This window comes from Mustela nigripes, chromosome 2 (assembly GCF_022355385.1).
Source record: "Mustela nigripes isolate SB6536 chromosome 2, MUSNIG.SB6536, whole genome shotgun sequence".
Taxonomy (NCBI): domain Eukaryota; kingdom Metazoa; phylum Chordata; class Mammalia; order Carnivora; family Mustelidae; genus Mustela; species Mustela nigripes.
This window is the reverse complement of record NC_081558.1, coordinates 41,416,603-41,430,080: the sequence shown is the minus strand read 5'-3', so window position 1 is coordinate 41,430,080 and position 13,478 is coordinate 41,416,603. Positions and strand designations below refer to the sequence as shown.

At 37.5% G+C, this 13,478-nt stretch overlaps 1 protein-coding gene across 1 annotated transcript in view; it reads left to right on the top strand.

Annotated features, from left to right (window-relative positions):
• Window positions 1-13,478, top strand: part of CNTN3 (contactin 3) — a 338,845-nt gene that overhangs the window by 257,794 nt on the left and 67,573 nt on the right. Inside the window, exon 12 of the mRNA XM_059390166.1 lies at window positions 11,864-11,991. Within this exon, the coding sequence (XP_059246149.1) occupies window positions 11,864-11,991 (128 nt within the window). The remainder of the gene's footprint in view (window positions 1-11,863; window positions 11,992-13,478) is intronic.

The window sequence follows — 13,478 nt, the reverse complement described above, 5'->3', positions numbered from 1 at the left end:
AATCTTAAAAAGATAATTTCTTTAGCCATAAAGAAAAAATATATATATAATTATATACAATTTAATTTTTTTTTAAAGGCCTCATTAAGGAAGTAACTTTGGGCAGAAAACTAAATGGCAAGAAGCAATGCCTCGTGCCAGGAATTGGGAGACGTGCCTTCCAGGAAGACACCCCAACGGCCAGAGATGGGGATGAGGTTGGTTTGAGAATGAGGAGGAAACCAGTGGCAATGAGGTGTCATGTGTATAGATCAGGAGAGGAACAAAATATAAAGCTTCAGGGGAAAAAAATAAACAAACCAACCAGTGAATTAAATAGGAAGTCTCAGAGATGGGATCCTTAAAGGCCATGATAAAAATGTTGGATTTTATTTTAGATAGAGTTAAGACTCATTGGAGGCCTTAATGCAAATATGTGACATGACCTAGTTAAAAGAGAACTCTGGCTGAAGTATGGAGAGTGGGTTGAAGAAAAAAGGAAGAGTCGAAATCTGGTTAGGAAGCAATTTGTAGATGGCAGGACAAGATTGACTGGAGGCTTGGTTTAGGCCAACAGTGGGTGAAATGGAGAAGAAAAGATACCATGTATTTTGAAGATAGGGTTGGATAAATTTGTACCTTACTTATAAAAAAAAAATTCCTACTAAATGATCACATTTTATGGTTCATTGTACATGAACTATAGGTATGCCCCTCAGCCATTAGATTATGTCTTCAAAGGCAAGGGGCTAGTTCTTAGTCTTATTTTCCAAAACACATAGTGCAATTTAAGTCCTCAAAAAATACCTATTGAAGTGAAGTTCATTCTTTTCTGAGCAGTTTCCATTTCTTAAAAATACCTATAATTTTTTAAATTTTTTTTCTTTCTTTATTCTTTTTTTTTTTTTTTTTGTTTTTTTTTTAAGTAGGCTCCATACCTAGCATGGAGCCCTGTGTGGGGCTGACCTCACAACCCTGAGATTAAGACCTGAGCTGAGATCAACAGTCAGGTGCTTAACCAATTGAGCCACCCAGGCGCCTCTATAATTTTCTTATTTAATTTAGCACAACAGTTTCTTTTTTTTTTTTTTAATATTTTATTTATTTATTTGACAGAGAGAGAATTCACAAGTAGGCAAAGAGGCAGGCAGAGAGAGAAGAGGAAGCAGGCCCCCACTGAGCAGAGAGCCTGATGCTGGGCTCGATCCCAGGACTCTGAGACCATGACCTGAGCCAAAGGCAGAGGTTTAATCCACTGAGCGACCCAGACACCCCGCAGCACAAGTTTCTTAAAAATATACCAAAAATTGGCTTTCTAAATAAATTTCTACTTGAGGCTTTTTATTAAAAATTTTAAAAGTTCCTTAATTCTTGGCCTCCTTGAACCTTTAACAGAAATAGAGGTAGAGAGACAGGTAAATGGATGGATGGGTGAGTGGATGATTAGGTGAGGTGCCATTGCACTTCCATAAAAAAGGGAAAAAACATGTGTTTCAGTAGCGATGGTTGCTGCCTCCCACATTCTGATGCTGGAAGGTGTTATTCATAATTTATGATCTGTTATGTAAGTTCTAATGAGTTGGTACACTGAGTTAAATTTCTTACTGCCTAACAAACTTAAAAATAATTATTTTGCACTTTGATCTGTTTTCCACTTCCTGATTTATTTGTGTTATTTTAAAATTCTATCTTAATGAAGATTTCATTGCTAGAGCAGTTTCTAAAAGAAGATGTGAATGATTGACCCTTTGTGAGTATGAAGTCCTGAAATCTGTAATTGAGATTGAATATGTAAAAATCTATCTTGTTTGGGAAAAAAATTATTTCCTGACCTTTTACATTCAAATACTAAAGAAATAGGCATGTTTAACTTTACCTTAAGATTTTATTAGGCTCTTTATTTTCCACAGTATTTACTTAATTAAGAAAATGGTAGTATTTTAAAACTTGATATAAATTACATGTTTTTCTAGGTACTTAAAAATATTGATACACCACTGTATTTATTATTTATTATTTCTTTATTACTCTAGCCTCATTTTAATAACTTGATTTGTCCTAGTTTATTTCATTTACACATGTCATGTTTCATTCCTGAAAGAACTTGAGACAGTTTATCAAAGTACACATGATTTACACACTGGGGAGAAAAATATTTTGGAGAAGTTAAAGATGCCAGCATTCCATTTGCCTAGAATATAAGTCGTGTTAATTAGGACAGCTTCAGTTCTTACCAGGGAATCCCTAATGCCTCTTAGAGCATCATCTATAGTACATGTTCAATAAATCCCTGCTGGATGAGTATCTGAGGGAAATTTGCAAAACATAACCCAGTGGATCCATTCATGTATTTGAGATGCACAATTTTGGCTCAGAGCTTTCTGCTAAAAATACGCAGACAAAAATACTGCCACTTACACAGTCCTTGATGCCCCTAAGGTGAAATGAAACCATTTTGGTAAGGAGATATACAGCTCTCCCTAGGCATAAAAGTGCAAATATGTATATCCAAATCCAATAGATTGTCATGAAGAGAACATTGAGTAATGTAATTCTAACAGTCCACATTCTTACAATATAGACAGTGACTTCTTGGAGCACTTGGGTGGCTCAGTCAGTTAAGCATCTGCCTTTGGCTCAGGTCATGATCTCAGGGTCCTGGAATGGAGTCCTGAGTTCGGCACCCTGCTCAGCGGGCAGTCTGCTTTTCCTGCTCCCTGTGGCCCTCCCCACCATTCATGCTCATTCTCTCTCCAATGATTAATCTAAAATGTTTTTTTAAAAAATAAAATGACTTTTCAGTGAGTATTAAAGGGTTTTTTTCCCTTATTCTTTGCAATCCAAGCATAACTTCGGATATTAAGACTTAAGGCTCTTGAGAAAGAGGTAGATCACATTCTTCTAGTTAATTTTCCATGCGTATTATTTCTCACATGTATGTTTTTAGTGAGCTTGAAATAGAAATTGTCTCAAGGTTATGTCTGGTGTCAGGAATGTAGGGTCCGCAGAAGAGGAAAATAAAGGGTCAGTGCTTATAAAGAGTCAGTTGAACTAATATTTATCATCTGATAAACATTATAAATAAATAATGATATCTAACATAATGAATTATTAATTAGGTCAATTTAAATCAACTTAATTATATTATTATAGATAATATTGAATTATAATACTTATTTATAATATTGTGAATAATAAATATATCATCTGATTAAAGGTGTGGTGGCTCACCAGAACCTGTGTGAATAGACAATAATCGCACCTCTGCATGGGGGGAGGACAAGAAAAGTGCAGATTGTTAGGCCTGAGATTTTTCTCAGAAAACATTTTGGGACCCACCCAAGGTTATGAATGAACACGTGGCCCATGACTCTACCTTCTTGAGGGGTGCTACATGACTACTCTTTCTTTTTTTAAGTGAGGTGATAGTTGACACACAATGTTACATTAGTTTCAGGAGTGCAACATGGTAATTCCACAATTCTGTATGTTACCCTATTCTGGCCACAAGTGTAGCTACCATCATTCACCATAAAATGCTGTAACAATACCATTTACTATATTTTTTATGCCATGCCTTTTACCCCTGTGACTTACACCTTCCATAATTGGAAGCCTGAACCTCCCACTACCCTTCTGCCATTTTGCCCTTCCCTCTATGCCCCTCCCCTCTGGCAACCACCAGTTTGTTTTCACTATTTACATTACGACTCTATTTTTGCACAAGATAATTTTTAAGGAGGTAGTCATCAAATGTACACAGTCATCATGAGGGAAAATCTTAATAATGTACATCTAAAAAGGCAAACACTGGAATATCCAAAACAAAAAGTTTTCGAACACAGTTTCGTTATCATTGGATGAGTTGAATTGCTAGTGGGAGTTACCAATCTGAGGTCCACAAAACCTTAGATTATTCAACTTGACTTGTATCACATTTGTTACTATTGTTTTGTCTGTCTGTGTATTTGCTCTGCACAGAGTTCTCACACTTCTGAAATACTCAAAGAACTCTGGATCCCTCTGTATACTGCAGAAAATAAATGGCCACTTATACATGGATGAATATCTAAAATAGAAAATATTGTTGGAATTGGGATAATGGAGCCACATTCATTCTGCCATGCAAGAACACAGTATCCAGACAGATGTTTTTTGGGCCACTCTTGGTTTGTGATAAAACCTTGTCCTCCTTATATGGAAGATTGCTTCTGAACCCTTCATATTTGTTAAGATAACAAATGTATTGAAAAAAAGACTATGCACATGCCACCAATTTGTGGTTGCTCATATCTTTTAGGGATTTGGTAACTGTAGCTAAGGACTTATTCAAGGGTATTACTCAAATTTATTAGATAAGTTGCAGAAACTGACTCAGGGATGGACAGAAAGCTAAGTGGCTCCAGAAGTCCTGGCAGAAGGGACCGGACCATATTCTCAGAGAAAGTACTAGAAAGAATGAACTAAGCATCATTTTTGTTCTTGTTTCACAAATGAAAGTTGAAAGAGGGAGAATCCAATAGGCAGAGTTTAGAATACCATTACTCAAAGTGTGGTTACCAGGGGTTCCTTGGTGGCTAAGTCGGTTAAGCATTGGTCTCTGATTTGGGCTCAGGTCAGGATCTCAGAGTCCTGAGATGGAGCTCTGCATCAGGATTCTTCTCTTTCTCTTTAGTGTCTGCCTTCCTGTAGAGAATGAATGTATTTCGATGTTCTCTTTACCAGTAGGAGACCTCGCCCTTACAGGAAGGGCCTGGTTGTAACTTGAGCCAGTGTACTTAAGTCTGTCTAATTCAGGGATGAAATATCAAAAAACCATACTACTCACTTAAGCAGTTTTAAATCAGCTTTATGTATAGTATAAGCAGTAGAACTGACATTGTGATGCTCATTGATTTCACTTACAAGTCTCTCTCTCTCTCTCAAGCAGGAAAGAATATTGTCACATATGGCCCCGCTTTGAACCTTAATAACTATTCCCTTTGAGGTTTTCTTTTAAATACATGAGGCGTTAGAGAGTTGTTTGTTTGTCTTGTTTGGTTTACTCCCTCATTCATAGGAATATTTATCATTTTTGCAGATACTTTATTATATAAGGATTTAAATGTTTCAAATGGATTACCTCAGCCCCATGAATTACTTAGATGAGTAGTTTTATATAATAATTCAAATTGGAAATCCCCTCTTAGGGGCCTTTTGTTCTATTGGCTTGAGTCCATTTTTTTTTTTTTTTAAGATTTTATTTATTTATTTGACGGAGAAAGAGATCACAGCGAGGCAGAGCAGCAGGCAGAGAGAGAAGGGGAAGCAGGCTCCCGGCTGAGCAGAGAGCCCCATGCGGGGCTGGATCCCAGGACTCTGAGATCACAACCTGAGCCAAAGGCAGCAGCTTAACCCACTGAGCCACCCAGGCGCCCCGGCTTGAGTCCATTTTAGAAGAAAAAACAATCACATCCCTGTTGTAAAAGAAACTGAACTCCAGATTTATTTGTCATGATAAACATGCTTTTGGAAAGGTTTTTTTTATAAAAGTAATGATTATGTCCTTTACTGTTATTGATTCTTTTCTTATGAATATGAAGAAATGTTAATTGATATGGAAAAAGTACATCTCTCTAGGACCTTAGATGCCTGTTCCATGTAATCTGTGTCCCAACCAAGTAACAATGCCTCATGGTATTATCCTAGTGCTTACTCAAAAATAGGATAATTAACTGCTGAATCTTCTCTGGTCTGCCTCTCTTTTCCTTGGAGATTTGCCAACCAATAAATCACTAACCTAACACTGCTGAACTGATAAGACAAAAGCCCAAAATGGTATAGCTAAAAGAATGAAAATTTGAATATAATTCTCCTAAAGAGTGTGTGTACATTATCGTAGAACTCAGGGGGCAGAAGTTCTTTTCACCAAGCGTTGGAGGCTGAGCGGGAGCCTCAAACGAAAACAAGCACTCCGTGCTCTTTCTCACTGACACTTACTTTTCTCATGCATTTTCATCAATTTATATTTGCTTTTCTTAACTGTCATTATTTATCTTGTAATATATGCATTGTGAGTACTTTTCTCTTACGGCTAATTGTAAGCATCCATCTCTTCGAATATGTACTCAGAAAGTGAAGTCCAAAATAGCCTTGTTATTTTCTATACAGCAGTTTAATCATTACGATCTCATGTGATTTCATCTCCACTGAGATGTGCTTCCTGAGAAAATGTAGAGTTGCGGCGTGTTTGTTAAAATTCAAGTTGAATAAATTACCGTAATATTCAGAACATAGGCAAGGGTAAAACAATATATTCAGAAATCCTGCCTTGCATGCACAATAGACCGCACTGTTCCCATTCTGAAACATATTGTGGGGATGCCTGGGTGGCTCAGTTGGTTGGACGACTGCTTTCGGCTCAGGTCATGATCCCAGAGTCCCAGGATCGAATCCCACATCGGGCTCCCAGCTCCATGGGGAGTCTGCTTCTCCCTCTGACCTTCTCTGCGCTCATGCTCTCTCTCACTGTCTCTCTCTCTCAAATAAATAAATAAAATCTTAAAGAAAAAATATTGTGTTATTATGAATGGTTATGTGTCATCATAAGGTACAGGTCAGTGTTGCCTAGATGACAGTCAACTTTTTGAACAAACAACTTTTCTTAACAGCCATAAATTCAGTGCCATCACTGCATTACAGAATGGACCATTCGAGCAGCTTAGAGCAATTAAGTTTATCCCAAACTAACCATAGACTGCACAGAGTTAAGTAAAATAATTAACCTCTTTTACTATGAAAGGAAAGTCTGATAAAAGCAGATATATAAAGGCATATTGTAAAAACCAATCAAGGAGTCAAAAATGCCACAGTGATTTAAATTCTACATTTTTCAAAGGAAACTAGAGTCCCACATTTCTGAATGTTAATCTCATAAATCTTTGTTTAACTTTTTGTGCCAAGACTTAGAGACACTCATTGTTATCTACATTTTCAGCTCTATCCGTTTGCAGCAAAACGTGTTCCCAGAAAGCTTAGAAAGCAATTTCATTTATACTGAAGTAGTATAAAATTTTCACTTTGGATCTCTGTAGGGAAGCATGGGTTATTGAAGGTTTTCTTTTGAGAAACAATTACTCCATCCATTTACTGAATATTGTTTATTTTTATGTTGTGTGAAATGCCCTGTGGGCCTCTTAGATCTTACTGGAAGAACCAATTTAGGAAGAAAATACCCAATTAGCTCAAAATTTCACAATGTACAGAGTTGGCATTCTTTGTGAGTCAATATGTTTGTTTTGAGGTCTATGTGATTCCTAAGTTGTTAGCCTTGTTTTTGAAGCTGTTCCTCGTCTTGGCATCATCATAAAGATAGGTTTGCTCATTTATAGCTATTAAACCTCACGCCCTAAAGGTTTTGTCGTTCTTCCAATACCCCTAATAGTTCTGTATTTGTTGTGGAAGGTTAGCTGTTAGGCTAATTCATAGGATGTGAAGGTATCTGCAGTTGCCTGTCTCTGTTCTGTGATATCCAAATCAGAAGATCTGAGCTTTGGGTGAATATTTGTTCCGTCAACCAGAGACATTTTTACTTTGATTTCATGCTTGCTAATCTTGGAAGCAGTCAGTTCCCACCTTCAGCCTCTATCTCAGACCAGATGAGGTTGCCTCACTATTTAAGTATCTTGAAGACCTTCTGATAACCGTCTCCTAGCTTGCTTTCTTTACATATTTAAAACTCCAGTAAAGGGGTGCCTGGGTGGCTCAGTGGGTTAAGCCGCTACCTAACCTCAGGTCATGATCTCAGGGTCCTGGGATCGAGTCCCGCATGGGGCTCTCTGCTCGGTGGGGAGCCTGCTTCTCTCTCTCTTTCTTTCTCTCTCTCTCTGCCAGCCTCTCTACCCACCTGTGATCTCTGTCAAATAAATAAATAAAATCTTAAAAAAATAATAAAAAATAAAAAATAAAACTCCAGTAAACCTGCAATACTTTTTTTATTTTTTATTTTTTTTACTAATAAAGGTAAGTAAAATTGATTGAGCAATTCTATGGGTCAATTCCTATCCTCTTTGAAGATCATGACCCCAAATTTTTACAGATAGGATTAGCAAGCAAAATGGGTCAGGAGCATTGCACTTGTTTGTACTCAGAGACTTTTCTCAGTAACTTTTCTCTCACTCTCTCTCTCTCTCTCTCTCTCTTCCTCCTTCCCTATCTCCCTGCCTTTATTTTTAGTCTCTCCCTGTTTCTTAACTTCTTTCTTCATAGTGAAAGTATATTTGTAGTCCTCTTATCCTAGGAATTTCTAAATTCTCTTCATCCTGACTTCTATTGCCTCAGCTTTCTTTTTTTCCACGTATGTATTTACAGAGTTGATCCTTGAACAACGTGGAGGTTAAGTGTGCCAACCCCATGCAAAACGGAAAATCCCGTGTAACTTTTGATTCTCTGAAAACTTAACTAAGAGCCTACTGTTGACTGGAAGCCTTACCAATAGCTTGATCAATTAATATATATTTTGTATGTTGTATGTATTATAGACAAATTATTATAATAAAGTATTTTAGATAAAAGGAAATTTTGTTAAGAAAATCATAAGAAAGAGAAAATAGATTTGTAATACTGTATTTAAAAAATCATGCAGTTCAAACCCTTATTTCCCAGGTCAACCTTATGCAGAAACATGTGCGAATGTATAGATACATTTATATATGGCACATAAATAGGCATATATATGTGTATATGTAGATACACATATATGTGCATAATAGTCTGCACACATTCTGAATTTATTTTCTTATAATTTCTAAAATCCTCAGTGCCGGGGGTGCTTGGGTGGCTCAATGGGTTAAAGCCTCTGCCTTCGGCTTAGGTCATGATCTCAGGGTCCTGGCATAGAGCCCCACATCGGACTCTCTGCTCAGCGGGGAGCCTGCTTCTTCCTCTCCCTCTCTTCCCGCCTCCCTCTCTGCCTACTTGTGATCTCTGTCAAATAAATAAAAAAATTAAAAATTTTAAAAAATCCTCAGTGCCATGCAACCTGTCTTGAGTGCTAATCCCTGTTCTTCTGTAGTGACTCTCTAGAGACATACAATCTTTTGTTCATTCAGCAAGCATCAATTTTGAACATTTACTCTGTCAGGAATGGTTCAAGGCTCTAGAAATCTAGTGATGTGTAAATCAGACACTCTCAAGACACCCTCCCTACCTCCAGAGAGCTTACAGTCTCTGAGCTTACTAGAGGAGAAAATTAGTCAAATAAGCACACAAATGTGTAATGGGCCAGCTGTCAAATGTTATAAAGCAGACACAGAAGTTGTATCATCCGGGCGCCTGGGTGGCTCAGTGGGTTAAGCTGCTGCCTTCGGCTCAGGTCATGATCTCGGAGTCCTGGGATTGAGTCCCGCATCGGGCTCTCTGCTCAGTGGGGAGCCTGCTTCCTCCTCTCTCTCTGCCTGCCTCTCTGCCTACTTGTGATTTCTCTCTCTGTCAAATAAATAAATAAATCTTTAAAAAAAAAAAAAAAGAAGTTGTGTCATCATTTACAGGAACACCTCCTCTGACCCGTGGTTCAGGGAAGTGGCCAAAATCTGAAGGTTGAGTGCACATTAACCAGATGTAGGGAACAGTGTTCACAAAGGCACCAGGGCAAGAAGAAGCATAAAAGCATTTGAAAGAAAGTATGTGTGAGTGGGGAAAGGCGAACAAGGGGTAGAATCATGTGGCTTCAGGACATTAGAGAGAGGTGGGGTCCTGATGAGAAAATACATCTCAGCCTTAGGCTGTAATCACTCTTCTGTAGGTGGTGTGATGCCAGAGAAGCCGTCTAAGCTGGGATTGGGGTAATTGCGGAATTACATGATCAGACTTCCATTTCTTTCAGGTTGCTCCCCGTGTTTCTCAAAATAGTCTCCGTATGTGGAGTGTTTGGTTTGCATGTGTCCCTCTGCAGGGTCTCCTCTTTCTGCTGTTACTGCACACTATCTAAGGAAATCTTTGTTCTCTGAGAAGCTAAGGTATAGAGATTTTTCTTTGATGACCTCTTTGAGAAAAGAGATCAATCAGCAGGTATTTCATACCCATCGAAGTGGTCAAGGATCCATGAGGGGAATCAGATATTACACCTTTTTCACAGCTACCTAGAAAAGTTCTTGGAATTTGTAACCCTTGTACTTTGCCCCTCAAATTAAAACAAAATGTTCTGTGTTCCCTGATTAGCTTTCTAGGCCATTGTTCTCAAACCCTTTTGTTTGTCACATATTGCATGGAGCACTGGATGTGGTGCATAAACAATGAATCTTGGAACATAAAAAATAAATAAATAAATAAATAAATAAATAAAAGCACCTTTTGATTAAAACAAAACAAAGCAAAAAAATCACATGAGTAACAGACTTTCATGGATAATCTACCTGGGATGATGAGCAGGTCTCTGTGTGCTGGCTCTAATTATACCACTTTCTCCCTCCAGAAAATGGAAGTAGGATTTGAGTGAAAGTGAATTACAGGTCATCAAAGGACTATATATGCATAGGTAATATAAAATACATTAAAAATACAGATGTGTAATATAAAATAAGTATCTTGTATATTTTTGATATATAAACTCAGACAAATCACACTTTTGATACTCACCTGCAAATCTTACATCAAGCAGGATAATACTTAGAAATTGAGTTGAGATCGTCCACTATAGTCTGATGCCCTTAGTGTCCTCCCTGTCTGTTGTAGAGCCTTAAAGTTGGAAACACTTATTAATCATGGCTTCCATATGTCATGCTGATGCTGGGGTTGGAAATCTTTTTAAAGAAGTTGACCTTGTCTTTGGATAGATTTGACACTCACATACCAAAGATATGAATCATACAAGATAAAAGGCATCCTAAGTGTTAAATGTATGGTATGAGTAGTTAAAGATTTTAGGAATTCAAGGAAAGGGGAAATAATTACAGGTAGACAAGATGGGCCATTAAGATTTGTGGATCTGACTAATGATAGGTAAACTCTTTCTCATTCTTTCTCATTTCAAATGATACCTCTTCTAAGAGGCATTTCTAAGGCACCCTGTCATGGAAACACTCCTTATAGTTATTACTCTTTATTATATCACCCTGTTTGTTTCCTTCAGAGTACTTCTCAAATATCTGAACTTGGTTATTTATTGTCTGTGTTGCTCAGTAGACTGTTAATTCCATGAAGGTGGAGATATTCTATCTTGTTCACACTATAATCCCAGAGAGTCCCATAATGCCTCGCACATGTGAGACACTCATTTGTATCTCCTTAATTAATTAGTTAGGTACACAAGCTTTAAGTACTTTAAGCATATGCTCAGCAACTCTAATGTAAGGTTCATTTGTACTGCCGATTCTTTGCAATAGCTCACAAGTGGCCATGAAGGTGTTATTTTATAAAATTTTAATTTATATTGGGTCAAATGTGATTCTTTCAAGTTCGTTATGAAAGGAAAGAGAGTTTCTCAATTCTCATATACTGTTTCAAAATTAAGGGAATTCATGACATGTCTATTTTCTTTTTTCTCCAAGCTGATAAGGTTAGCCCATCATGAACAATCTACCACACCATATATTTTTAGAAGGCATTTCACACTTATTTGATAAAGACATCCCTGAAAGTAGGTATAATGTTAAATAGTGAGGTTAAGTAATGCTGCATAAAAATGTCAAGAAAAGTTCAAATTGGTAGAGCATCTTCTCTTACAGTTGTGTGTGTGAGTGTATGTGCATGTAAATTTTATTTTAGTAGTGTTTATTCCCAAAGAGGCTAATGACTGGTTTATCTAGCCATAGGAATCCTAGTTTAAGGTGATAGTTCTATTTGAAAATTGTTATTTAGGAAAAATGACTATTATATATTTATTTGTCTAATTTGGTTTTTTCTTTAGAATTTCTTTTTTAAAAGATGGAGGACTTAAAATAGCCAATGTGACTAAAGCTGATGTTGGAACTTACACCTGCATAGCAGAAAACCAATTTGGAAAAGCAAATGGCACAACACACTTGGTTGTTACGGGTAGGTACATTTCTTAAAGATTACCTTATGTAGAGATGAACACTGCGGTATGTTATAAAGATCAAGGGAAGGGAACAGATTTTTTACAATATGCAGTGCACTTTGAAGGTATAGAACCTGTTTCCACTGTTATTTTTAACAGGTGGAAGTCAAGAGAACAACTCTTAATATTTCTTCACATATCACAGTGTGAACCAGGGAACGCTTTAGTTATATGCTGGTATGATGGGCAGAAGAATTACAAATAGCATATGCTGATGATGAAATTTTATGGTATTCTATTATGTCAGATCTTTTGAATGTGGTCTTTCATAATATCATTGATATTTTCTGGAGACATTTAAGTCCATGGAATAATCTTTGCCATCAGTGAGAGTCACAGAGAGTTGCGGATATATGTTGTTTACTTATTCATTCAAGGAAAAAAAAATGAATACCTACTCTGTGTCAGGTGCTTAGCCTATGTTGGCAAAAAATGGCAAAGATGCTGCCCTTATGAACCTTACCTTCTACCAGAGGTAGAAAAAAAACATGTAGTAGGAATAAAAGACAAGAAATTATTAGAAGGAAAAAATTGCAAACAATTGAGAAAATAAGGAATAGTGTATGGTAGAGGTAAGCTGGGACAGAAACACCATAACTGGCATGGACCCAGTGAGAAAGAGAGGTTTCGACAAAGTGTGGACATGGAGGAATTAACTTATAGATTCCTTGGGGACAGTCATGGAGGAGCTTTGTAGACCTTGTTAGGACTTTAGCTTTCAGTTAAGTGAGAAGTGGAGGCTGGTGCAAATCAACAGAGGAGTGGCATGATGTGAAGATTTAGTCTAGCTGCTCTGATGACAACACACTGTGGGGAATCAAGAGTAGAAATGGAAGAGATCTCAGAATACCATGGCTGCAAACCAAGCTGGAGATGGTAATGACCCAAGGGAAAGTAGCAGCAGAGGAATTGATGGGAAAGGATCAGATTCTGTAAATGCTCTGCTTATAGAGTCAATAGGAGTTGATGATGAATTGAATGTGAAGCCCAAGAAAAAGGAGAAAAGGATGGTTGCAGGGCATCTGGCGAATAACAGAAAGAATGACCGTCAAAACAACTCAGATGGGAAGGTTGCACAAATTTGGGAAAAGATAGACCGAAGTTCAGTTTGGATGAGTTAGGTATGAAATGTTCATTAGGCTCTATTTGTGTAAAGCAGACCACAGTGTTCTGGCATTAGCAATAAATCCAACCTTTCAGTGGGTTAAAATAGCAGACGTTTTTGCTTATATAGCAAGTCCATGGTGGGTCAGCTATCTTGTCTTCATTCAGATATAAAGGGTCCCAGTGCCTCCACCATCAGACACATTGTCCATCGCAGTGGAAGAGGAGAAACACATCAGATGGTCTCTTAGTTCCTCCAGGCTTCTGCCTGTCAGTGCCACCCATAGCTCCATCTTATATTTCTTCGGCCAAGCATTAGCATTTGGTTATGCCTGAATTC